The following is a 27,324-nucleotide window of genomic DNA, read 5'->3' as shown; positions in this document are numbered from 1 at the left end:
TCTGTAACATATAGGTTGTAACAATCAACCATGGTTAAACGCAAGTCAATGCTTAGCTTTTGTTATAGTTCGCTATTGATCTGTTCCAGAACTGCAAGAATTTTAACACTTTTCCATTCATAATATCGGAGCCAAACTAGAGGTCTGTGCTAGAACAGCAAGAATGTAAAAGTTTTTACTTCCATAACCGATTCTCCCTTTATGAAATCGAGAAAAATTGCCAAAATAGTAGATTATTGCAGGTCCTGGAACAGAGCATTTCTTTCCATCGTTTCAAATTGTTTTGTATTGACAAATCAGCTCACTGCTTGCAAATCTTTTGAGGGGAGCATGGTAGAAGAATACAAGTAGATGCATCAATGCTTGAAAACATTGATATGTCAAAAAATTGTTTATTTTTTTCAAATATAAGTAGATTTTATATGTTTTTTGTTTTGACAGTTAATTGTACCAGCAGCTGGGTCGACGTGTCTACCTTTATTTTTCTTCCATGGAGGGGAGCATATGTTTTTTCTCATAAACGTGAATGACAGTATGTTTACATTAGAGCTTTTAGTCGGGTTTACCTCTTCTATGAGAATTTAAGGGACAATTCTTAGAGGAAATTAGCCAGACAGTCTTAAGGCGAAAGGTGTTTAAATCCAATTTTAAATTCAATCTCAAAACGAGTTGATTTTTCAACAACAGTTACTTTTCCGGTTCTTTTTTGTTACGATTTTTCTTTGGCCGTCGATTAATCGAAAATCGTCATGTTTTTCCTACACCAAAAATTTTGTTATGAATACGAAAACAAAATGAATTTGCAAAAAAAAATCAGGAAAGAAACATACCAACAACACGCAGTGATTGGTGGCGGAACAAGAAAAATTCGTTCGTTGTCGTCGCAAGAGAAAAGAAGGTAGAATTCATAAAAATAGGTCTTTAAAAACGTTATGAAACGGCGGTCTGATTCAATTGAGCTCTGGGCGAATTTTTCCTTCTAATTGCAGAGCATTACAAAGTGAGAGTGTGACATAAAACAAAGTTATTGAAGAAATCAAGGAAAAAGAAAACCAAAAGCAAAGGCTTGGCAATTATCCTGTTCCTGTTATTTATCCACAAAACACACAAAGTTTCCCTTTTTGGCAAAGTTTTAGTTTCTTTCCCTGCTAAGCCATCTACTGAGCTAATCTTTCATCTATCATTTGATTTATTGGCCTTGCTGTTGCGTCGCTAATTATTCCCGGCCTCTTCTTCAGCTGAACCGTGTGTGTGTTCTGTCCTTTATCCTTGGAAGTGTTGTTGAGCGATTTTGCAACAAACCACTGCTACTGCTACTACTCGTCATGTTAACTTTATATTACGTGAGCGCTACATTCTTGCAATCCTGGCGTATCAATAAGATATGCCAGAAAATTGGCGAACAATTGTCTCAACAGGCCACCATAGCCTTTTATGTTTTGCCTCAGAACAGAGATGATGGTTTCTGTAAGTTTAATTGCGCTACCGGCAAGGGGTCTTATATAAATGTGTGTGTGCTTTGCTTTTTCTCATTTAAGACTCACGCTTGGCAACATCGGAATTGTGTCAGAATCGTCAAATAGCCAGAGTTACGGAAATACTTTGGTTGCACGACAACAATCGTGGTTGTTGTCTCATGCCTTTACAATCGATACCCACATCATCATGGATAACATTTCCCGATGCACCCGGCTTAAGGCCATTTATTTTTGGCAAATCACCCGAATCACTGCAACGCAGCTTAAGTTTAGATCGACATGGCAGTGGTCTGATACGACTTTTATTAGAAACGGAAACTACACCATGTTATGAAGATCGTGTGTGGCAACAAGATGTAGTCAGGGTAAGTGATAGTGTGTGCGCGTATGTGTGAGCTGGGTTTGTTGTTATATGAATTGAATTTGTTTATAACACTTATGGTGTGGGGGGTTCGATTTACTTGACGATTTATTTTTGAGAAATAGAAAAAAAAAATAGAAAAATAAAATGTTGAATATGGGGAGCTTATTTGGATAGTATATTTGTCGAAAAACACATTTTTTGCTTGTATAACAGTTTCGGAAAATAGTTGTATTAAATTCTTTTAATCATTTGTTTTGGCTTACACTTCAAAAACGTCTGAGTTGAATTTCATAAAATTGAGCAGACATGTATTCTCGTTTTGATTTTTCCATAGTTTTTTTAAAACTGTTATACTCATAGAAACAATTCATCATGCTAAAAATATCTGCACCTTTTTTCCGGTTATAAATAAGGGCAAATGGAATATACATATATATGTATAACAGTTTTAGAAACTATTATACTTATACAAATGCCTATTTGTTGAGAATGTTAACAATATATATTTTTGATTATTTTACAAAAGTACTGATGTTTGCTTACAAAATTAATTTTCTTGTATAACAGTGTTTGAAAGTAATTTCTTGAAATTTTTTTTCTTTTATTTCCATAAAAATGAAACTGTTATACTTCTGCGGAAATTGTGCCTATTGACTCAGTTTTTCTTTTTTTAATTTATATTTTTTACTATACAACATTTCTATACTAAAAAATATTATGAATTATGGGTATAACAGTTCTATGAATCATGGGTATAACAGTTTTGTGAAACTGTTATACTTGCATAAATATTTATTTTTAGAGGACATTAACACTACATATATTTTAGTACAAATTATAAAAATTATTTTCATGTGTATAACAGTTTTATAATGTGTTTTAATGATGCAGATATGTTTTTTTGTGATTAAATAATCGGTATATATATGATAATTGATTAAATAAAGTTTTCTGTTTATGAAAAGATGAAATTAGAAATAATTTTCTCTGAACAAAAGCTCAATGAAACTGTTATACTTCTAAGGAAATTGTGCCTATTGACTTTGTTTTCTTTTTTTAATTTATTTTTTTAATTTTTTTACTACCTAACTTAACTTTTTCTACATATTCAACATTTTTGCAAACTGTTATATAACCTCATAGTAAAACTGTTATACTCTTACAAATTTGTATTTTTTCTTTTAAATTCCACATATTTTTACTTCATATTCCTCATCTACGAGCATTATATTGCACCGCTATTAATTTGAGTGCAATTTAAGTAACAAGCCCTATAATAAAACTGTTATACTCTTACAAATTTGTAATTTTTTCTTTTAAATTACTCATATTTTTTTCAAATTATAAAATAAAGATCAAAATTGTTCATAAATCTCCTATAAAGTTTTATACAATTTTTTATTGTTTCACCGCGGATATATGAGTTTTTCACTGAATAGTTGATTTATATTTTCAATTTAGGGGTTATTTTTGTAACGTTACCGCAGAACAAAAGCTGTACACAACTGTTATACTCTTTCAAATTTGCATTTTTCATGTCATATTCCACATTTTTTGAAGCATAATTAAATTTCATGGTTATACCAGTTTCATAAAACTTTTATACAACTGGAACAAAATTTTGAAAATTTAAACAAATAATAGTTTTTTTAACGATGACCTTGTTTTAAAATTTCCATACCTTTTTAAAAATTCCTTCCTTTTTCCAATTTCCAGATTGAAAACTATGGTAAGCTGATCGCCTGGAAAATAGACTCCCACCTTGCGGTGCTCATTGAAACTGATATTGAGCACTTCACCAAATTATTAATAGATACATTTTTACAAAATAATTTATTTATCAATGATCGTCTGCCTCTATTAAGGATTGAGTGTAAGCACCATACAATTCTAAATAGACCTAAGTATATGTCTTGCAAAGCAAATTTTATTTGTTATTTTTTTTAATTCGTTCAAACTTTATTCCATCATTAGCTGTACGCAACGATGGTACTCCCCAGCCTTATTCACTGTTGTGTAGTCATTTACGTAAGCCCGCTCGCAGCATGGAAGAATGCAACCGCGAAGAGTGGCCAAAACATTTAGATGATCTACGGGCTGTGAGTGTTTTGGCCAATCAAGCCATCGAATATTCTTCCAATAAAAATAAAACGGAAAGTAAGTCTCCAGCTGCCAGTAGTGCTATAAAACCAGATCTTATACCTCAAGAAAAGCGATCAGAAAGTAGTGTTAAAAAAGATTCACCCAAAAAACCTCAAGCACAGGATGCAAAGAAGTTGGAACATGGGGAAAAATCGAAAAAAGAAATGTCGCAAAAAGTTCAACAGGATGGTGCTCAACAGGAAAACGTATCAGCAAAAGATTCTTCGGAGAAATTTATAAAAAATGAAAAAGTCAATCAAAACGAAAATGCCAATAGCAAACAAAAAGTTGCATCTCCACAGACAAGTAAAAGAACTGGCGAGGAGAAGGCAGCTAGTCCCAGTAAGTTGAGGGCAAAGCCTACGGAGATTAGGAAACCTGGGGTGCCTGATGCAGGGCGTTTTAAAACAGCCAAGGTAATTATAAACAATATACATTTTACATTTTAAAATTAATAATTGATGTCATTTTCAGACTTCCTCTGAGTCTCTAATCGAAGCGGAAACCAAAAAATCCAGTGAATTGGAAAAAATTGCTGCCTCCAAGGTAGCCGAACGTTCCAAGTCCAAATCACCTACAAAACCCGAAGAAAAGGTATCTGACAAGAAGTCAATAACAAAAGAGAAAGAATCTCAAAGCACAGCACGCAAGGAATCTCCTAAAAGGCAGGCCGAGAAATCTTCAGAAATCCCTAAAGAAAGCAAAGAAATGCCGCCAACACCAAATAAGTCTGAAACCGCCAAGACAACGGCGGCTTCACTGCCTAAAGTAGATGTAGCAACAACAATATCCACAACTAATTCCGACCAAACGAAACCAATTAACACAACTGCTGCTCCAGCAGCATTGCCATCCTCAGTCACGGCAGCGATGGCCTCTGCCTCACCCATTAAGGATAATGCCAAACGGCCCAGTTTAAAACGTCACAAGGACAGCATCAAAGAGTGTAAACCCTTAAATGTTTTGGTCTATGCCGAAACTGCAACGGCTAGAGAAAGTGCCATCAATATTTTGAAAGAAATTTTAGCCGAAAACACGTAAGTTGACGTCAACTGCCCTTTTTTTGTTCTGTTTTGTTATTCTTTTATTACAAACCATTTCCCTCAAGTCCTCTACCCATCTTGGCCTCCTTTTTCTTTTGCATATGAGGCAACTAATAAAATTTATGACATTTTTCCATTTATTTTCCAGTTACACTATTTACCCCATGACACAACAGCAAGTCGAACAGAAACATTGGCTAAACAGTACCGCCTTGTTGGTGGTATGCGGTTCGGTGGCCAATGCAATGGGCGAACTGTTTGTTGATTACTTTTTGCATGGTGGCAAAGTGCTGTCATTGTGTTCGGATGTTTTACACTTTATATTGCCGACATATCGCACAGCTGAGGTAATAATACAAGACAATAGTCGTGGCTACCACCACAGTTTATTATATTCTACACCAGTTTTAAATGTATATATTCAATGGCTTGAAATTTACATATATGTAAAATTTCCAATGGCTTATGAATCAAGAAATGTGGTGATACCACAAATAACCCCTTGTCTACATATACATATATGTGCGTGTATGGTGTAGGGTATCATTTTGTTGGCTTAGGCTTTCGTTGTCATTTCATTTTTAGATTTACACATGCTAATACATGGAATATAATTTTAATGTTTTTTTTTCTATATGCTTAGGTACGTGAACATGAACTGGTACAATTCTCCTATGACAAATGGCAAAAGGTCAAAATGATGCATCACATATTCTGTTATCAGCCATCGCCGGTTAAGAAAAACTTTTCCACAGACAGCGATGATTCGGCTTATGGTACAAATCGCAAACCGTAAGTAGTCTGTCTAGTCATATTCCTTGCTTCTAAGTAGTGTACATTTATTTTTAGAAGTAAAAAAACCCAACCCCAAATGATAAAAAACGCTGTTATGCAAATGACGAGCTATATCTTTATTTATGAAAGAGGTGTGAGTGTGTGACTAATTTGTATTTTAATTGTAAGGCAATTGCTGGACTTCGTTGTCAATTAAAGTAGAAATATATATTTCATGCATTAAAATTTGGAGATAATCTTAGCATAATGTATAGCAAAAATTTAATCGTGGGATTAACGGAACTAATATTTTGGAGTCATACTATATTTTATATAGTCTAGGTTTTCCAAAAAGAGGTGTTATTTTCATATCCAATATTGAGAAACAATATCAGCCAAATGGCTAGCATGAGCACGGTTACAGGACCATACCAAAAATAGTTTCGTGGACAGTGACTGCAAGATTGTCATCATTGTTGTACTGGCTTTTAATAATTTAAAATTTTTAACGAATATTTTTAAAAGAGCCAATTCTACTAGGAGTTAAAAAAAAACATGTTTAATTGTTTTAAGACATTTTTTAAAAGAATACTTATCAAACGGCCAAATCAACGTACATTTTTGAAGTGTATTTTTCGTAGAACCAACAGACCTTCTTTTTTTAAAAGAGTATATTTCGAATGCCCTATAGACTGGTTTTTTTAAAGAATACTTTTTGAAGATCAACATTTTCAAAGGACTGTACGTAATCTTAAAAAACAAAAAAAAAAAAACAGAGAATCGAATGTCCTTGATTTTTTTAATAATAATATTCAAAGGTCCTACTTTAGATTTTTCCAGAATATAGTTAAGACAATCGGAGAATTTTTTTTCAAATCATCAAAAATTTGTTAAGTCTCCACAGGCTTTTCTGTGCCATAAAAAGGGCGGTTGAGGATGGATGCACTATCGACGCACATCTCGTCTATTGGGTCAGAGGCAACCACAACTGCACCATGTTTCATTACATGCTGCTGTTCAAAAAGCAAAATAGATAAGTTAGTGAATTGTATGAAACCGAATAAATTTTATAAAATCGCGTCTCATACCCTAGGTTAATTGGCAACCTGTAATTTTTGTAAGACCAGACCATTTCAACCAAATCGATTTCATCAGTATATCTCTTGATTTTATAATCATTGAACTTTGCGCTTTTCATAACCACGGGAAAGATTTTGGTCTGAATTCTGAAAGCAAACTAACCGACGCTTCAGAGAGATTCTCAATATGTGTGATGTCCCGGTAGAAAATAAGATTTCGGAGGAACTAGTGAATTGGTTGGATCATTGGAATTTAAAAAACAAGTGAAACAAAGAGTTTTCCAAGGTGGGTGATATCTCCGGAACCTCTAGCTTTCACGCTCAATAGAAGGCATAGAAATAATAACATACGTTCGGACCAACCTGCGATCGATTAACCGCTTACTTAGATTATCTGACCCCCTTTTTTTACTGCAAGGACAGTGAACTGCAGCCGCAATTTTCACCACATGTACAGCGGAGATGTGGCTATCACTGAATATGCAATTCGATGGTGTTTTAATTTCGACCATCGATTACCCCAAGGATTTAGGTGTCACATTTGATAGACTTTTCAAGTAGTCCACGCATATCACCGCCATTTGCGGTATGATTAGAGGTATGAACAAGGTTCTCAAGTCTCTTGTCAGTAACACCTAGCGAGGTGATAAGTAAACTTTAAAACCCGATAGGCCGGTCTGTGGTAAAATCTTATCCCAATACGAATTCAGACGACTTCACCATCATGATATGAAATAAATAAATAAAGCCTAGTTAGCCGAGGTTCTTCATCTACTATGGAGGATGGTGGAGGGAACATACATAGGTGACCGTATCGGTACATAGGTCGGGCCTGCCTGATGGACTTCTTGACTTACAGATTCTCTCTCTTTCAACGTTGAACATTCTTCTTATGGTTGTGCTTAGTTTCTATTCGTAGAATATCAATGGCTGTCACTTCAAATTCGGAAGCTACCGAAATACCGGGTAAATCAGAATTACTTCTATTATTGGAAAATTGTAGTGAAAGAAAATATAATCAAATATATAGACAATTACAAGCTGCTAAGATATATTCAAAAAATAACCCAAAATTTGCAAAAAAAAAAAAATAGAAAATGTAGGAAAATGAAAATAATGATATGAATTTGGACGTGACTCATGTAAAGTTTTTTTCAAAGTACAAAGTACAAAAATACATATATCAAGACAAATGTGTCAAGGTGCACAAAGTTAATAAAATTAGACATTTCATCAAATTGTTAACAGTATAACAGTTTCATTATAACAGTATAACTGTTTTAAAAAACTGTTATCCCAATAAAATTAATATTCTTGAACACATAAAAAATTAAAAATATCGAATAATATGAAAAATTTCCAAATGTGATAATCTGTCCAATCAGAGCTATCCAACACAGTCATTGCTAAATAATGTATGTCAAGGCAAATGTAACAATGTGTCTGAATATATATACAAAGAAATGTAGAGAAGTGTAGAAAAGTGAAACTATATTAAAATTGGACATTTCATCAAATTTTAACAGTATAACAGTTTTGTAAAACTGTTATACACGTAAATTAATAATCCTGCATAGATCAGAAATTTAACAAGTAAAAAAGCTTCAGTTCGCCCGGGCTGAACTTTGAATGCCCTCCACCATGTGAAACGAATTTGGCAATTTTCAAAAAAAAAAAAAAAAATCCATTAAAGTTCTGTTAAAATCTTAAAACTACCAAATGTAACCGTTATATTAATGTCTAAAAGACGACGTGGACCTGTATAGGCAAATTTTGTCATAAGCCATTACAATAATCAAATGTGAAACTTGAAAAAAATTGGTGAAAAATTATGGGGGCTATTCGGGAGGTACCGTTATGTAGAGGCTATACCAAAACATCGACCTACATTGCCCATTTTCAATACCAAAAGTTCTGCAGTCATATTATAGATTTGAGTAAAATTTTATCAGCCTTCTTCATTTCATTCGGAAGCTAGAGTGATTTCAATAGACGGACATAGAATTTTATGCTGATCAAGAATATATATACTTTGTGGGGTCTAAAATGTATATTTCGAGGTGTTACAAACGGAATGACAAACTATACTATGGCGGAGGGTATAAAAATATCAATAAATGTGAAGAATGTACTTTAAATAAAATAAAACACATTTTATTGCCTTTATAGAACAGTTTGAATTAAAATCTCAAATTCGGTAAATCCCAAATTTGATAATTTTTTTTGTATGCAAAATTCTCACACTCTGCCTTCACGTTGCTCTCTTTGCATAAAAGTGTTGTTTAAAAAAAAATATTGTTATAATATGTTTAAATCCCTTAAAATTGGTTTGTATTTGATATAAAAAAGAAGGGTCAAAATTTCGAATTTTTGTAAATAATTTAATTAAATGTTTAGTTTCCTAATTACAAATGAGCAGATTTTTCCACCCAAACAAACAAAATCCAACAACAACAAACTAACAAAACAAACCCAACATACCAAATTGACTTGAGAATAATATTTTAATAAGCTTACAAACATAAGCCTTAAGCTTGAGAAAATCTTGAGAATGTATTGAGAAATGTTTGTTTAACAATTATAGAATAATCAAAACGGAACCCTTATTCATAAGCTTATTCTTGTAATTGTAGAATAAGCTTACGAAAGCAATATTATATCAAGCTTATTTTTTCAATGGTATAAAATAGTTATTTTTTCATTTTTTTTAATTATTTTACACATTTCATTCATTGATGACCATCCCAACTCTCACTGCCTCCTTTTGCCTTGGTCCTAAATGCTTTCTTTCCCCTTATTTGAGCTTCTGCATCTCCTCCACTAATTCTTCACTTCTCTTGAATTCTTGCAACTTTTGACGCCTCTATTCTGAAATGAGATTGAAATAATATATACTACAGATTCCCAGAATTATTATTCATCATTACCTTAGAGTTTTTCCGGAAATGGTCCTAAATTCGCGTGATTTTGATTTTAACCAAAGAAAATATTTTTTGTCGAAAAATTTCTCAAAAAACAAAAAAAAAATCAAAACAATTTTGTCAACAAAGGACAGATTTGAGAAAAGTTTGTGCAAAAAAGTGTTTCTCTAGCATTGTTGAAAAATTCTTACGATAAACTATTTTCATAATATTATTCTCAAGCTGTATTGTATTTTTGGTATGTTGGGAAAAAATACACAACCCATCTAAATTTTACGGTTTTCGGCCAACACCATTCAAAACATTTGATTTCTTATTTCTTCATACACATGGCACAGCATGAATGGTCTGAGTTATTGCTTTTTAATGGTAATTTATTTGTTGTTTTATTTCTTTACTAACAAACAAAAACAAAAAAATCGAACCAAAAGGACGACATAGTTTCTCAATGGCTTGTTAAAACACAAAACAATAATAGTATACGAAAATTTTCTTGTTTTCAAATTCACTTTACTATAAATTATAGCATATTTCTTTTTGTAAGAACATTTCTTAAATCTCTGATTTTCTTTGGGTTTCTTTTTTTTTACTACTTTTTTGTCATTTTTTCCCAACAAAAAACCAAAACCAAAAAATTCAAATGCCATTTTGTCATATGCCATACTACCAATTTTGCCCATACTTCAAATTTGTTGTCTTCAACTAACTAAATACTACTACTAACTAACTATCTACCAACAACTACAACAATCACATACAATTCAATATTACAACATACATTGCTTGCTCCTCGTTCTGCTGGCTGTATGTGTTTTTTTCTTCCAAACTCTAAATGTATGTAAAAAAAATGTAACTTTGTATCTGAAAATCCAAATTACAAAAACAAACCAAAATTCTATTTCGAATTACTACTGCCTATGTATGTATTATGTATGCGTGCTTGTATGTGTGTGCGTGCGAAATGGGGATTTTTTGTTTGATGATCAAATGTGTGTGTGTGTGCAAAAAATCCTGGCAATCAAATTGAAATCCTGCACAACATACAATGCACGACAAAAATTTAGAGCTCTAGTGTGTCCACCAAGGTCCATTGAACTCAAGGATTTGAAGGGTCACCTACATCAGTTGGATGTCAAAGTTTTGGGAACCGAAGAAACATGGAACACGCCTAGTCTACTATTGGCCAAGAATCAGAAAAGTGGCGGATCGGCTGTATTCTCACAGGTGAGTAACAATAATATATTAAATTTATCACTCCGTTTATAACACCTCCAAATATTCGTCGAAGACCCCATGAAGTAAAAAAAAATTCGATCAGCGGTAAATTCTATGCCAATTTAGCCATGTCTCCCAATTTAAATTAGTAAAAATCTCGATAGAGCCCGCAATAATAAAGATAGAGCTATGAAAATTGGCACAGGCTTTGATATTATGCCCAGGATGTTTGAATGAGATATATCGGTCTACGTTAAGGTGTGGATTTTTATAGAAATTTTCAGAGAATATTCCGACCACTTTAGGTGTGGATTTTTAAAGAAAATTTCCAAAAAATATTCCGACTACTTTAGGCGTGGATTTTTAAAGAAATTTTCAAAGAATATTCCGACCACTTTAGGCGTGGATTTTTAAAGAAATTTTCAAAGAGTATTCCGAGCACTTTAGGCTTGGATTTTTAAAGAAATTATCAAAGAATATTCCGACCACTTTAGGCTTGGATTTTTAAATACAATTTTAAAGAATATTCCGAACACTTTAGTCTTGGATTTTCAAAGAAATATTCAAAGAATATTCCGACCACTTTAGTCTTGGATTTTCAAAGAAATGTTTAAAGAATATTCCGACCACTTTAGGCGTGGATTTTTAAATACAATTTTAAAGAATATTCCGACCACTTTAGTCTTGGATTTTTAAATACAATTTCAAAGAATATTCCGACCACTTTAGTCTTGGATTTTCAAAGAAATGTTCAAAGAATATTCCGACCACTTTAGTCTTGGATTTTCAAAGAAATGTTCAAAGAATGTTCTGACCACTTTAGGCGTGGATTTTTAAATACAATTTTAAAGAATATTCCGACCACTTTAGTCTTGGATTTTTAAATACAATTTCAAAGAATATTCCGACCACTTTAGTCTTGGATTTTCAAAGAAATGTTCAAAGAATATTCCGACCACTTTAGTCTTGGATTTTCAAAGAAATGTTCAAAGAATGTTCTGACCACTTTAGGCGTGGATTTTTAAATACAATTTTAAAGAATATTCCGACCACTTTAGTCTTGGATTTTCAAAGAAATGTTCAAAGAATATTCCGACCACTTTAGGCGTGGATTTTTAAATACAATTTTAAAGAATATTCCGACCACTTTAGTCTTGGATTTTCAAAGAAATGTTCAAAGAATATTCCGACCACTTTAGGCGTGGATTTTTAAATACAATTTTAAAGAATATTCCGACCACTTTAGTCTTGGATTTTCAAAGAAATGTTCAAAGAATATTCCGACCACTTTAGGCGTGGATTTTTAAATACAATTTTAAAGAATATTCCGACCACTTTAGTCTTGGATTTTCAAAGAAATGTTCAAAGAATATTCCGACCACTTTAGGCGTGGATTTTTAAATACAATTTTAAAGAATATTCCGACCACTTTAGTCTTGGATTTTCAAAGAATATTCCGACCACTTTAGGCGAGGATTTTTAAAGAAATTTTCAAAGAATATTGAATTTTTAAAGAAAAGTTTCAAAAAAAAATTCGTGAATTTTTAAAGAAATGTTTGAAAGATAATTTGACGAACGTCGACTTTTAAAGAAATGTTCAAAAGATTTTCGTCTCTATCCACTTAAATCTTCTGGCTAATTGAGGAGTTACTGTAGAGTCAGTGTAAGAAAATGAATACAGATCGTGTGACAGTCGTTCCCCCACTTACCTGTGTATCACGTTAATGAATGCTGGACCGCTGGCAGAGCAAATATTCGATCGTCTCAATTTCTTCCTCATCTTGACAGATTCTGCAGTAATCAATATCATCGCTGTTCCATTTCGAAGTCATAGCCCTCAACTTGCCTTTATACAATGGTACTTCCTTATTTTAGGGATATTGAGACAGAAAATTTTCTTTTTCGTAGAATGCCTCTGTCAGAAGAAGACCTTTTGGAAGGTCGTCCGGTGTTAAATGTTCTTTTAAAAGACTTATGCCAACATCTTTATAATCTTTTCAATTCTGATTAAAAATCGTCTGCATCAAATACAGGGGTGAGACCAAAAAACTGCAACCAACTTCAGACTACCGTCATTTCTAAGCCAGTTGTCCGACATCTGTTAAAATTATTCCAGTGACAGCTCATTATATTGTTTACAAGCGTACAAAAGCATTTTGGTGAGAATTTTCCAGAAAAAAAGTTATGCGAGATGGAATTCAAGAGTGATAGTGTGATTTCTTTATATTTGGCTGGAAAATCACAAGTGGCTATCGTTAGAGCACTCCAGCATTTAAATGTGTAAAGTCTTCTATATAAGATCTATAACAAAAAGAGATATCCCATCTATAGGGGACGTTTGATACGTTTTCTTCCTTTAATGTTTGAAAGTCGCATCCCAAAAATCCCTTTTTTACTTTCCAACAATTTAATCTTTTATTTCTCTCTTCCCCCAAGGTCCATTTGGAAATAAATCCCAGTGAATTTGAATCGGATGAATCAAAATATGCCATACTAAAGGAGAGCGATAAAATTCGCCATGAAATCTTTTCCGATTTGCTAAAGAATCATTTGAGTTTAAATGTTAAATCGAATAAAGTCGTTGCCGATATTTCGGCCGGACCAAAGTGTGTTTACAAAAAAGCCTACTTTTTGGGCAAGCATGAGGTAATGTCACTGTGAAAAAAAAATTAGGTCTCATGTTTGTATGATGATTTGAAAATGTATTAGAAAGAAAACTCACATTCCTTGCATGCTGTTGTTTCAACTAAAAAAAAACCATAGAATGAGTGTGTTTTCTTTCGAGTTAACCTTCGAATTGTCATCCAAAAACAGGGACTCATTTTTCGAAAACAATGATAATTAAAAATGTAATTTCCACTTTTCTCCACTTAGGCTAAATTTGAGCTATTGGAGAAATTAAAAGATCAATGCGGCAACGATAATGCCATTACCACATCAAATCTTATGATGAAATTCTGCGGTCCAGATGATAAACTGCCAAATGTCAATTCCAATATACTTCCCATTTTAATACATTCCTGTCCAGAGGATTTTTCCACTGTAGAATATTTTGATGTAAGTATTAATAATAAAATAAATGCTATTTAATCGAGCTTTAGGTCAAGGTAATGGTTTTTAATTATATATTTAAAAACATTTCATATTCCAATATTTTGAAACTTCTTGAGTTTCGGCTGATATGTAATTAATCAGAATAAAAACTAACATAGTAAAACTCAAAGAGTTCCAAAATATTGGAATTTACAAATTTATTAAATTTATTTCAATAAATAACAAAAAGCCTATAAATTGGCATCTAGTTCGATTAAATTGTGAAATTATCAAAGAAATTAAAAAAAAATATTCATAAAATAAAAAATGTTTTCTCTTTATGCCCTTGCAGAATCTCAAGACCTCTTATGTGGGTCGTTTAGTTATATATGCACCAGTTGTTAGTAGTTCCCAGCATGTCATTAGCGATCTGGAATTGAGTAATGGTATTGCAGTTATACCAAGGCAACAAACATCCGGCATGGGTCGCAGTAACAATCAGGTGAGTTAAGGTCCAATATAATTTATTAGATGCTATATAAAAACATTACTAAAGATCTTATTATAAAGTTTTAAAACTCATTTTTATGACTGGCATTTGAAAAGGAAAGTTAAAAAGAGATATGTTTATAGCCTTTTCCAAGAACTTATAAATATTTCATGCTAGACATATAAATTGATGAATAAAAATGTGAACGATAATCATCCATTTTTGCACCTGTAGTGGAATTTACTAACACATTTTTTGGGTTACCGTCAAAAGTCGGCAAAATAAAAATGCCTATAATTCCGGTAATCAACAGAATGTGTCGGTAAGTTTGCGACGGAATCAAAGTAGCCGCTAAGACCTACCGATAGATATCAATATTGTCAACTTATATATTGTCTTTCATATATCAAAATTTTGGATTTTAAAGTTAGTGATTTTTGTCGTTAACTCAAACAATTACTTAGAGAATCCCACTACTGACCTAGAACTGACGCAAATATTAGGATTTGCAAAGTTAGAGCAAAATTGGAATATTGCTTCTCTTTCTGAGCAAAAAAAAAATTGACTTTTTGTTGGGAAGCTACCAGAAGGAGTGGACCGATATTCTCCATCGTATCCCCTGACCTTAGGCTTATAAAATTATCGGGATGTGTGAAATTTGAAGATTATCGGACTCTTACGTCACATTTTATAAGAGCTGTAATTATTCATTCAATTTTGACCCATTGTGCGCGAGGTACTTGATAGATTGGATCGATATTGTCCATTTTCGCACCAGACCTAGCGCTGACGCAAATATTAGGATTTGCAAAGTTGGAGCAAAATCGGATTATTGTTTCTATTTCTGTGCAGAAAATAAATATTTTTGAAAATTTCGACCATTTTTGGGTGAGGTACCAGAAGGAGTAGACCGATATATTGTATCTTAACACCAGACCTTGGGTTAATGTAAATATTGGAATGTGTAAAATTTGAAGACAATCGGAATCTAACATCACATTTTATTAGAGTTGTAGTTATTCAAAATGTTGACCCTTTGTGGGGGAGGTGCTTGTTGGAGTGGACCGATATTGTCCATTTTCGCCCCAGACCTAGCACTGACGCAAATATTAGGATTTGCAAAGTTAGAGCAAAATCGGATTATCCTTTCTCTTTTAGTGCAGAAAATACATTTCGACCTTTTGTGAGGGAGATATAAGTTTGACAAAAATATTACGGTGTACCTTCAATACTCCCTTCAAGAGTTATCATGCGCACCAGCTGGACAGACGGATGGACATCGCTAAATCGACTCCAAATGTCCTGAAACGGATTTGGTCCAAAGAGACCTAGGGTTCAAAACGTTATTTCGACTAGGCATGTTTTGACCGTATCCAATGAGGGTATAGTAGCCATATGTCTGAGGGTATAAAAGAGGTGGTATTTTGAATTACTCCGTTTTTAAGCCAAATATCGGTAGCTGTCACTCTTAGAGAGACAAGTTTAAACTTAAATTTTCAAAGACATTATTTTTTTCTGACTCCATAGTATTTTTCCAGCTTTCTCTTGTTTCGATTGATGACTTTCCCCCGAAAAAATTGCCATATTATGAGCTGTCAAAACTCATTTTTTCCTAATCTTCACAAAAACCACGATGTATATTTTGAACGGCTGCGGGAGCTTTAAAAGTGACACACATACATGTTGATCTGCCCTCGTAAAATACACCTTCGCCTTGTCGAAAATTAATATTTTTCTCCTATTTTTTACTTCCAGTGGTTAAGTCCCCTAGGATGTGCCATGTTTTCCATTCAATTGCATATCTCTTTGAACAGTCCTTTGGGACAACGCTTGCCGCTAGTACAGCATATTGTTGGAGCGGCTTTGGCTAATGTTTTGCGGGGTCATGAACAATATAAGGTAAGTGAAACTTAAAAAACATATATATATAAATACCACAAAATATTTGGAGATTTAATGAAAAATTGGGGGCAGATGAAACCTGTATTCCGATGGAAGCTTAGTTGGTTGATTGTTATTTTCAAAATATTTTTTAAAACTTCTCGCAGTGAAAAAGGATTTTCTTTAAAAATCCCTTAAAAAAATTTGGAAAAAAATCACGGATCAAATTAAGGTTTGTCATTTGTGTAAACAATTAAAAAAACACGGAACATCCTTTGAAAATTATTTTTGAAAAATATTCACCTATTGTCCTTTAAAAATGTTTTTTTTTTTAATTCTTGGGAAAATATTTTGAAAAAAAATGAAATTCTCCTTTGAAAAGTATTTTTAAAAAAATTGTCCCTTTAATTTTTTTTTTTGAAAAAAGAAAAAAAAATCACGAAAAATCACAATTTTTTAAGCAATCACCGATAGACCTTCGAGTAAAAAATTAAAAAAAAAGTAGGAATATCCTTTGAAAATTATTTTTGGAAAAAAACAAGTAAAAATTTATCGGTCAGTTTTGCCGACAGATGTATACCCTCATATATAGTCGAACTAAGTATATCATTTTCACGCTTCATCTAATACAGATAAAAATATTGGTATCACCAAAATTATAAGAAAATCAAAAATTTGTATCCAATTTATGTGAAATCATAAATTCCATATTCATCTTAGATTTGTGGTTGAGAGACATAAATTTAGATATAGGAAGTTATAAAGAATCGCTGAGTTGTTTCGCGATTTATAACAGATAAAAGTATTGAAACTTGTGACACTTTGTGGGTGAGGTACCAAAAGGGGTTCGCCTTTACAGGGTGGGATAAAAAAACTGCAACAAGTCAAACGCCATCATTTTTACATTTTTTTAAAAATGTTATTGAATGAAAGCAAAAAATGTAGGAAATAGCATCAAATTTTAGAAAAAGTTTAGACTTGTTCGAATTGGTCACCTTTGGCACGAATTATGGCCTTCAAACGGCCAATGAAACCGCCCAAATGTTGCTCTGCGATATTTTGACCCATTCCCGGCGAAGCGCTTGCTTGAGGTGATCGACACTTTGGCATTTTTTAGTGCCAACCTTACTTTCCAAAATATTCCAGACACAATATTCCAACGGAGATTTTGATGGTCATTGTGCGCTGGAAATGAAGCGAGAAACCTCATTTTGTAACCATTCTTGGGTGGCGCGACCTGAGTGCGGTGGTGCTGAGTCCTGTTGGAGTGTCCAAGGTCTGCGACCAAAATGTTTGCGTGCCCAAGGCTTTAATACACCCTCCAGAATATTTTCGCAATCATATTCGGCATTTATTCTGACGCCACGGTCGATTAATACGAGGGGAGAGCGATCATCGGCTGTTATGGCGGCCCACGCTTGAGTTCTGGTGGCCACCGGAAGGTGCACATTTTCAGCTGACCTCTTTGGCAAGTGAATAGAATCATTTTGTTTGTTTACAAACGGTTGGACAACGAATGTTTTCTCATCAGACAAAACCAAATTCGGCAGTTCACCGTTTTCGGCCAAGCGAAGTTGCGGTGGTTTTACCCCGTGCTCATTTTTCAATATTTGCCGAATGGAATATGCCGATATGTTCAGCTCACGAGGTACGAGACACAAAAGATTTATTCAGATTTAAATGCTGGAGTGCTCTAACGATAGCCACTTGTGGTTTTCCAGCCAAATATAAAGAAATCACACTCTCACGCTTGAATTCCATGACGAATAACTAACGCTTGTAAACAATATAATAATTTTAACAGCTGTCGGTCGAGTGGCTTAGAAATGACAGCAGTCTGAAGTTGATTGCAGTTTTTTCATCTCACTCTGTATGACTGGGGTTATAAAAAATTAGGTGTATTATAAATTTAAAAAATATTTTAGAAAAAATACTCGGATTTCCTCCTGTAAAACTGGTTTTAAAAAAATCTTTGATTAATTAAAAAAATTACGACAAAAGAATATTTTTTATAAAAAATCCTAATCTTTAAAAAAATAACACCTTGTGTCGGTTCTCTTTTTAAAAAAAAATCGTGATTTGAAGATCTTTTGGTGTTCCACAAAATGGTTGTTCCTTTTAAAAAATTACAGATTGTTTGGTCTTTGGGAAAATGTTTTCAGAAATCCACTGTTGGATAAAAACGTTCTTTTAAAAAGTGTGTTGAATAAATTTACTATTGAATCAATGATATAATAACACTGCGGAAAATTATATTTTAATAAATTCACAGCTGGATAAAATCCACTCTTAAAAATTAAAAAATATATATATCACCGTTTAATCGAACAGTGTTGGCTTGTATGTTCGGGATACCATAGTATTTTGTTGTTGCAAAATGGCCAAGCTTAATCCCTTTATTGTTGTAACGTTTACCATGGGGTGAGGCAGGGAATACCTAGGTTACGGAAAGAGCCACCAATCCTCATCAATTCCCTTGTTTTTCGTCTGAGATATTCTCCCTAGAAATTTTTTTAATCTGTAAAAAATAATAAATGAGTACCCCTCGCCTATGCCTATTTTCTTACGTGGTACCCTCCCATCCGTCCCAAAAATCATTCCCCCTTTGCTGACAAAATAAAATAGACTTTCGTTTTCTTTTCTGTTATGGTGTAATGTCATATAATTTATTTTATTTTATTTAATTGTTTTGCTTTCTTTTTACTGTTGTAATTACTTTTTACTTTTTGTTAAATTATGTTGTTTGCTTACATTATTTATAATGTAAATATAGAGTTTCACATGTTTGTTTAGAGGTTGCTTTGTTTGCAGTTTACTGTAATTTATTTTTATTTTATTTTTTGCTTGTCTTTTAGCTTAATGATATTACATAGTTTTTTTGTTTTATTTTATCTTTGTAATTACTTAAAGCATAGATATTTTTGTGTGGTTTGTTTAAATAATTTGTTTTAAACATATGTTATGGTTGCTATGTTTTGTTATTTCTTTCTTTCGGTTTTTATGCTTTTTTTAGTTTCTAACTCAATAAATATTTACAATTATGTAGTGTGTTCATTTTGCATATTTGTTTTTTAAATTAATATGTATATGTACTTTTGTTTTGTTGATGTTTGCTAAAAGTAAGTGTGTGTGTTTTGTTTGCTTGTTTCATATAATTTATAATTTACATGCAATTTCTAGAAAAGGGGAGGAATGCCTTTTTTGCGGAAAAAAGTCCTTTTTTGTTTTGCTTTGTTTTGTTTTCAACTTTAATATATTGAATATTATTTATTTATTTATATTTACATTTATTTATATAATCTTGTTGTAGTTTGTTGTTGATTTTTGCCATACTTCCCATCTTTCTGTTGTCTAGTCGGCATATAATTTATCTTTCGGAAATTACAATTCCCACTCCTTAAAATATGGCCTCAGCTGATCTAGACAATTGTATGGGATGTGAGGGTGATCTAGCCAATCTCTTCTTCGGTAATCTCTCAAACAATGTCAACAGTTTGGGAAAATCAGGTCTATCATCGACGGTGTAATGCCAACACAACATCAAAATATCCTTCACGTCACGGGATGTTTGTAAATTGGCCAGCGTTTGTTTCATGCCGCGACCCACTTGCCAGATTATCGATTCCGGCGGCTGGGATTTGAAGGGGAATTCACCGCACAACAGTTCATACCACACCGTACCAAAGGAATACACATCCGAGGCAGCCGAAAATGGCAGGATCTCACCCGTAGGCTTACAAGGCATAAGACAACGCATTAATTCGGGTGCCAAATAGCACAGCCAACCAAGTGGTACACCCAGACCTTTATCACAGTACAGTAGCTTTGTTGAACTAAACAAACCAAAATCGGTTATAATAACTTTGCCATTCTCCAGGAAGATGTTCTTGGTGCGCAAATCCTTGTGTATGATGCCGCGGGCATGCAGATAGCCCATGCCCTGGGTAATCTGTTGGGCTATCAGTGTGGTCTTGTTGATGACAAATTTCTCGCGACGTGAATGTATATGGGTGTACAGGGTATTGCCCTTGCACAGGGATGTCACAATGGCCAAGTACGGCGGATTCATGCAAGCACCCATAAAAAGCACCAAATTCTCATGACGTGTCTTCTTGAAATTGGCCACCTCAGCCTTGAAGACCTCCAACATTTGCTCATCGGCCAAATAGTCTTCCTTTAGCAGTTTAACGGCCACAGAACCATGCCACATGGCCCTGTGCACGGTACCAAACCGACCTTGGCCAATTTTTTCCAACATCTTTAAATCTCCATAGGGTATATCCCATTCTTTGAGGGATAGGGAATTTTGTCTTGGCCAATTTCCAGAGTCACCATCTTCTGTGGAATCCAACCTCACCGGTGTTCGATCAGAGTCTGTGGAGGCAGAGGTACTGCCCGACAGAGATACGGTCTTGTCGCTGTCATTTGATTTGTGGGTATCCGATAATTCGGTAAAATTGCCACGTTTATCCACACCAGCAGAACTTAGTTTTCGTGGGAAAAATGTTGCCGGTCCAGCATTTACAATATTGTTGGCCGCCGCAATGTTGTTGTGATGTGACGTTGTTGTTGTCGACGATGACGACATAGTTGTTGATGATGAACTGTTGCCTTGCACACCACCCACAGCCGCACCCGATCCTGATCCACTCAAATTATTAGAATTATTGCCTGTCGATGAAATCAAGGCTTCATTGCTGTTGTTGCGTGAACGTTGTTGTTGGTGCTGTTGCTGTTGACCATCACCATCCATCATGTTGTATTCATGACTTGGCGAACAGGTGTTTGCATTTTGAGCCGAGAGAATAGTTTCAGTTGTTGCCCCAGCCGGATTGTTACAGTTGGAGGTAATGGTAACATCAGGAAAATTAAATTGACTGGCATTTTTGTGAGACGAAGGTGTGGACAACATATTGGAGCTGGTACTCGAACCACCCGCCGATGAGCTCATTATTGTGGTGGCCTGCATATCGCCCGAAGAATGATGATGTTGGAGATTGAAAAGAGCAGGACTTGAAGGACTAGAACTGTTACAACTGGAACCGGGTGAACTGCTGTCGGCATGCATGCCACCGCCACCAATGATGCCACCAGCATTACTTGCACTAACATTGGAGCCATGCTTCTGATGACGTCCGCCACCGGCGGTGCGAGCCTTACGCTGTTTGCCCAAGCTACCATGACTTTGATTGGGCGATTGTGTCTGCAGAGTGTGTGTCAGTTGATTGTGATAGCCGGCAGCCACCTGATCCTTAATGGCATTCTTGAATTCTTTTATAAATTCTGGAGGTAAACAACATGAGGGTGGCACATCGGGTTCACACACTTTATGGCAACGATATTTACATTCCTTGCATTTGCGTCCAATAAACATGGGCTTCAGGCATAAATCACATGTGGCCACTTTCACCACCGTATTGAAACGATGGGCAATATTGTGACTCATGCTTAGGTTGACAATGGGTGTACAGGGCGAAAGAGGGACTTGTAGGCTGTTGTTGTTGCTACTGTTGTTGGATGATTCCACAAATATATCTGAACTGGCCGATGAATGGCTGTCGGGACTGGGATCTGTGTTAAGTCTTGATCTGGTTGCTGTTGTTGTGTTGCTACCATAGCCAGAGTTATATTTCAAAGGACCGCCACCACCACCACCACTATTGGCCATGGTCGGTGAACTTATGATGGTTGTCGACATCGAAGACAATGACGAATCTTGAAACTGGGATTCATTTGATTTCGATTTTGACAAAGGTATGGGTATGTGATCCTGTTGATGGGCCTGCTGATGATGATAACCTCCGGCACTGTGCTGCAGTGAGGCAGCATGCGTTGGCGTCAATGGCTGGTTACTGTTCAGAGAAGTCATGTGTTTTTTCATGGGTGGAGGAGTGCCGGCAATTTTTGTGGTCTTTTGAGGGGTACCATTTAAACTGCCACCACCGCCGCCGCCAAATACTGAGGTTGATATGGAAAATGGTGAATTGGGTGGTGATGGCGTTAGAGTCAATGTTAGTGCCGAACTCTGGCTACTTTGTGTGGAATTGTTGTCATCATTCATGGAATTGTTTATGGAGGTGGTGCTGGATGAAGATTTGTATGCTGATTGATTATCGTTTGATGGCGATTGTCTGTTGGATTGATGCTGTTGCTGCTGTTTGGCTTGTTTTAGAGCATTGCGATTAGTGCGTGGCGATGCTGTAATACCAATATTACCCACACTGCCACGATGATGTCGATCCCATGAATCCCAAAATAATTGTTCTATTAATTGTTCATTACTTTCCCTTGACGATTTAGTTTCCTCCGCATCTGTGGCCAACTCGGAATCTTGCGTAGTCTCGTGTACAGCGGGTGTGGTCAATATATCTTTACATTTTCTTAGATTTTGCATGGCTTTGGTTAGTCGCCTTAATTCTTCCTCGCGATAATTGGGATTGTGCTCCAAAAGTTCCTTTAGAGCATCTTCATTTAATTCCAATAGCTGTTCCAAGGTTGATAGTCGAGTGAGGCAAACATTTAATGTTTCCTGACTTAGACCCACCACCCTTAACCATTGTCGCAATTCATTGCCTGAGGTATGTGGTAGACCGCTTGCTGGCAAACGTTCGTTTAGTCTTCCTTTGGTTAGTAATAGCTCGGAGAACATACGTAGCAGTTTGGTTTCCAAACTGCGTATTTCTCGTTGCGTTAACAGGGTACTGGTTAGACATTGTGTTCGCAATCCCTCCAAACGATTGGCCGAACAATCAATCATATCCTGTATTACATCCAAATCATTGGCTGGCAACGAAGATGCAGAAGCTGAGTGGGCATTCGATTGATGGGGATTGCTGCGCACCGGTGTCATTGTTTTAACTGGAGTTGCTGTTGTAGAACTACTATTTATCATGATCACAATTTTGTTACATTGGATGTGTGGAGCGAGAGAAGAGGGGATGTGTGCATGGGTTTCAAAATTTCTAAAACAAAGAAAGAAAAAGGTAGAATCAATTAAAAATTTTTTTATATGAATTCTTTAAAAAAGCTACAAACAGCTGATCGATAACATAGTTTTTCTTGACGGCCGGCGGTTTTGTTTCTCATCTCTCCCAGTAACTGTCTGAGAGGGAGAGATATAGAGAGTACTTGGTATTACAAATGTTCTTATTAGAATTAATGAGGTTAGGCAAAATGGGAATATTATATGTCACAATTTAATTACATTTATTTACTATCTTTAATATGACAATTAGAATAAACCGCTTGCCATGGAAACCACAAAGTTGTCATTTATCATTGACGTATTAAAGCAACTACAACTCACTGGTGTTGTTGTCTGTAAGCAGCACAGACACACAATAATTATGATCATGATGATTAACTGATGGTTATTTAAATTTGCTATAAATTGCTTTTAATTATGAACAATAACAATTCATTCTCCCCCCGGTCCCCTACTTAAAAATTCCTATTGAATTATGGATTCTCACTACGGCCTCTGTCATACAAAAAGGATTTTCTTTTCGTAGACAATAACTTTTTGTATATATTTTTATTTTGCATTGTTTGTTAACTACCTTTTTTAGTCTCAACACACAGTATTGTTATTACAGCTTTTGTTATCCATAATCGGTTAAAGATATATCCAATATAAGCGAAAACAAATTATGGGGTTTTTCTTCAATCGTCGTGGTTTGTAAAATTCAACAGCCAGCCGTATTCTTTTTGTTTTTTTTTGGTTTAACTTCTTTTTTTTTCGTTTGTCGGTCGTGTGTGTGGTGGTGTTGCCTTTTTTATTTTTATCCGTCTGTCCCAAACGAAGACGTCGTCTACAACATATTACGCGAAAAGTATAATAATAACAGAGGAGGTGGGGTGGTGGCGGCGACGACGACGACGGTGCTGCTGCTAGGTATAGTATTTTCTTCTTATTATATTTTGTATAGAGCACCAAATTTGATTTCATTTAATTAAAAACACAACAAATTCATATAATTTTCATTATACTTTTCTTCATGGAAAACTTTTCCAATTATTACACTTTTCTTTCACTTTTTCGTATAAAACTGCAGCAATATTTTCGCAAATTTGTCGCCAACTTTTTTCCAAAAAAAAATTCTTTATCCATTTCTTTGTGCTGCTGCCTCCTCTTGTCAGGGGTTGCCTACATAATTATTACTGCATTTCGTTTTTATTTCGCACAAACATTGCCCTTCATTGCTGACAATTCACTGCGGGGCATTGCTTTCTTAATATTTGATATTTTATTTGTGGATTTTATCTTGATTTTTCTTAAATTTTGCAAATTTTCTCGTTGGAAAATAGGTTTTTGTCAGCCAAGAAAAATATTTCTCTTCTTCGTTTTGTGTTCGTTCGTAGTGTGTTAGGGATGCATAGGTCGACTTGTGGTTAATCGAACTGTTTGAGTAGTAAGACCGATGTCGTGGAAAATCGATGTCTATGGCCGTCAATGTTTTGTCATGGAAAGCCGACGGCGCGTGTTGTTATAAATATGGTAGAAGAATAGAGGTAGATGCATCATCACTTGCGAACATTGATATATCAAAAATATTGGAAAGTATAAGCGAAAATAAGTTGATTTTTCAACCGATGCTTCCAGAGGTTGTTATTAGATGTGTTTCTATTCTCTGTCAGAACTTAATGTGGATTGTTCGGAAATCTTATGATTTATAAATATTTCAATTTATTTGCACCATCAAAAGAATAACAGACGATGATATTGCCAAAGTTGACTATTCATCCAAAACGTATATTTGAGAATATATCTAAAATCGTTGCAGACTTTAAAATATGTATATACCCAATTATTGAATTTCTTCGAAAGGTAATTTGAAAGGTGATTTCCTTGCTATTACCACCGGTTTAAACAGCTCACTTGCTTGTATTGTATTAATCCATCTATTTTTACTTTTTGCAGGTCCTGAATATTGGTTTAAAATGGCCAAACGATACCTATGCCAATGGCGTTACAAAAATTGGTGGACTTGTCGTTAAAACAACATTGATTGGTACACAGGCTATTGTCAATATAGGATGTGGTATCAATTTGGATAATGACAAACCCACACGGTGTATAAATGATATGATCAGGGAATATAATCATACAAATCAAAAACAACTGCCTCTGCTTAAATATGAACAATTTTTGGCAATGACTTTCAATGAAATTGAGAAACTTGTTGAGCTGGTACAACGCGGAGATTTTGATAAATTCTATAAAATCTATTATGATTTATGGTTGCATGGGTAAGTAATGATAGAGTTCTTTTCCAATACAGACAGGTTTAACTTGTAATTTTTGCAGCGACCAATCCATAACAATTTGTGATCAAGATGGCTCCAAAACGGAAGCCAAAGTGCATGGCATTGATGAATATGGCTATTTGGAGGTTATGTTGGCCAATGGCACCAAACAAACTGTACATCCCGATGGCAATAGTTTTGATATGCTGAAAGGTTTAATAGTACCTAAGTTCAATTGAATCGGAAAGTAATTTCTCTATTTAAAACAAGCGGATTTATATTAGAATATGTGCAGACATATATACAATTTAAAGACATTTTGTGCATTTAAATAAGTTATTGCATTATTAAAAGAAAAACTATCTGAATCCCAAAGAATCCCAGTGAATTTCAAAGCATACACATTTTGAAAAAAAAGTTATTTATTAATAATCAAAATAAACATATTTATTACCAAAGGAGACGACAGAGAGATTCAATTAATGCTACCTATTTCCATATACTCGTATATTCCTATATATAAATGTTACTTACATTTCTAGCCTAATATTGAATAATTGTGTTTAATTATTTTTTTTTTTCTAAATTCTAGTCATCCATATAGCAACACATTTATTATAACCGTTAAATTTTGAGACTTATAATAATAATAACCTTAAAGATTTCTATGTGTTTTTTTGAAAATTGTCAAACAAAGAGGAAAGGAAATCTATTATATATTCTAGTTGTTGTTAAAACTATATACTATATAGGTACTCTATATTTACATTAATAAATGCTATTTCAATAGTAAGAAATAAAAGATAAAAATCATGAAATACAAAGAGTTTGAATTACATGCAAAAGGTGAGTTTTCAATTGTCATGCTTTGTCTACACCGATAGTGATGCTTCCTAATCCAAATTAAGAGAATTTTTAGTGAAATCTTGAGATTGTTTTCCTGCAGGGGTTTCAAAACGGTATATACAAATCTCGTACTGATATTGGCTCTGTTCCAGATTTTTTTCGATGTCATATAGGTAACATTTTTTAATATTGTGGTAACATTTTTACTAATTCTGGAACAGAGACATTTGGCCTTTGATATACCAGTGTTATTTAAGTTCTGGGGCTTAAGGGTGACCAATGATTTATTGACACTTGGTTGATGGTTAATTTCAATGGATCTTCGTCCTTTGTAACATTTGATCTGTCCCAGAACTGCAGGAATATAAAAATTTTCACTACGATAACCGATCTTACCTTTATAATATTATATTATTTTTTTTTATTATTTTTTTTTTTTTATTTTTTTTTTATTTTTTTTTTTTTTTTTTTTTTTTTTTTTTTTTTTTTTTTTTTTTTTTTTTTTATTTTTTTTTTTTATTTTTTTTTTTTTTTTTAGGCAACCCTATGACTGAGTAAACGTGGTTTTAGTTGCAGCTGATCGCGATTTGTTTTTTACGCTTAAATATCGACTGTTTGCCAATATTTCGTATTGTCATCTTGTTCAAAGACTAATTCTGTGTCGGGAAATCTAAAAAATATCAACGTTTTCATCATAAAGCAATGTATATTGGCCTTTTTTTGTTTTGTTGAGAACGAGACATTGTTGTTGCTGCTGATTTTTCTTCTTGCTGTTCTTTCCTGCAAATTTACCTGTTGTTGTTACTGGAATA

At 34.2% G+C, this 27,324-nt stretch overlaps 2 protein-coding genes across 3 annotated transcripts; one reads left to right on the top strand and one right to left on the bottom strand.

The window, feature by feature from the left end:
* Positions 1-808: 808 nt before the first annotated feature.
* On the top strand, positions 809-26,490 carry LOC101898108 (uncharacterized). 2 transcript variants are annotated; one of them, XM_059128576.1, is made up of 15 exons: positions 809-898; positions 990-1,467; positions 1,539-1,843; positions 3,559-3,715; positions 3,817-4,400; positions 4,459-5,021; positions 5,176-5,374; positions 5,671-5,819; positions 10,866-11,025; positions 13,453-13,662; positions 13,891-14,073; positions 14,402-14,551; positions 16,295-16,438; positions 25,341-25,669; positions 25,728-26,490. In XM_059128576.1, exons 2-15 carry the CDS (start codon positions 1,326-1,328, stop codon positions 25,903-25,905), a joined length of 3,453 nt encoding a protein of 1,150 aa, XP_058984559.1. In that variant the 5' UTR covers positions 809-898; positions 990-1,325; the 3' UTR covers positions 25,906-26,490. The 2 variants fall into 2 exon arrangements, with proteins under 2 accessions (XP_058984559.1, XP_058984560.1); XM_059128577.1 differs by lacking the exon at positions 809-898 and having other exon boundaries at positions 909-1,467; positions 10,887-11,025.
* On the bottom strand, positions 19,246-24,808 carry LOC101897779 (kinase suppressor of Ras 2). Its single transcript, XM_005191153.4, has 2 exons — positions 23,980-24,808; positions 19,246-23,382 (listed from the first exon to the last, which is right to left on the bottom strand). Exon 2 carries the CDS (start codon positions 23,310-23,312, stop codon positions 19,818-19,820), a length of 3,495 nt encoding a protein of 1,164 aa, XP_005191210.2. The 5' UTR covers positions 23,313-23,382; positions 23,980-24,808; the 3' UTR covers positions 19,246-19,817.
* Positions 26,491-27,324: the final 834 nt, after the last annotated feature.

Source organism: Musca domestica, unplaced genomic scaffold, assembly GCF_030504385.1.
Source record: "Musca domestica strain aabys unplaced genomic scaffold, Musca_domestica.polishedcontigs.V.1.1 55, whole genome shotgun sequence".
NCBI lineage: Eukaryota > Metazoa > Arthropoda > Insecta > Diptera > Muscidae > Musca > Musca domestica.
This window is presented reverse-complemented; position numbering and strand designations above follow the sequence as displayed.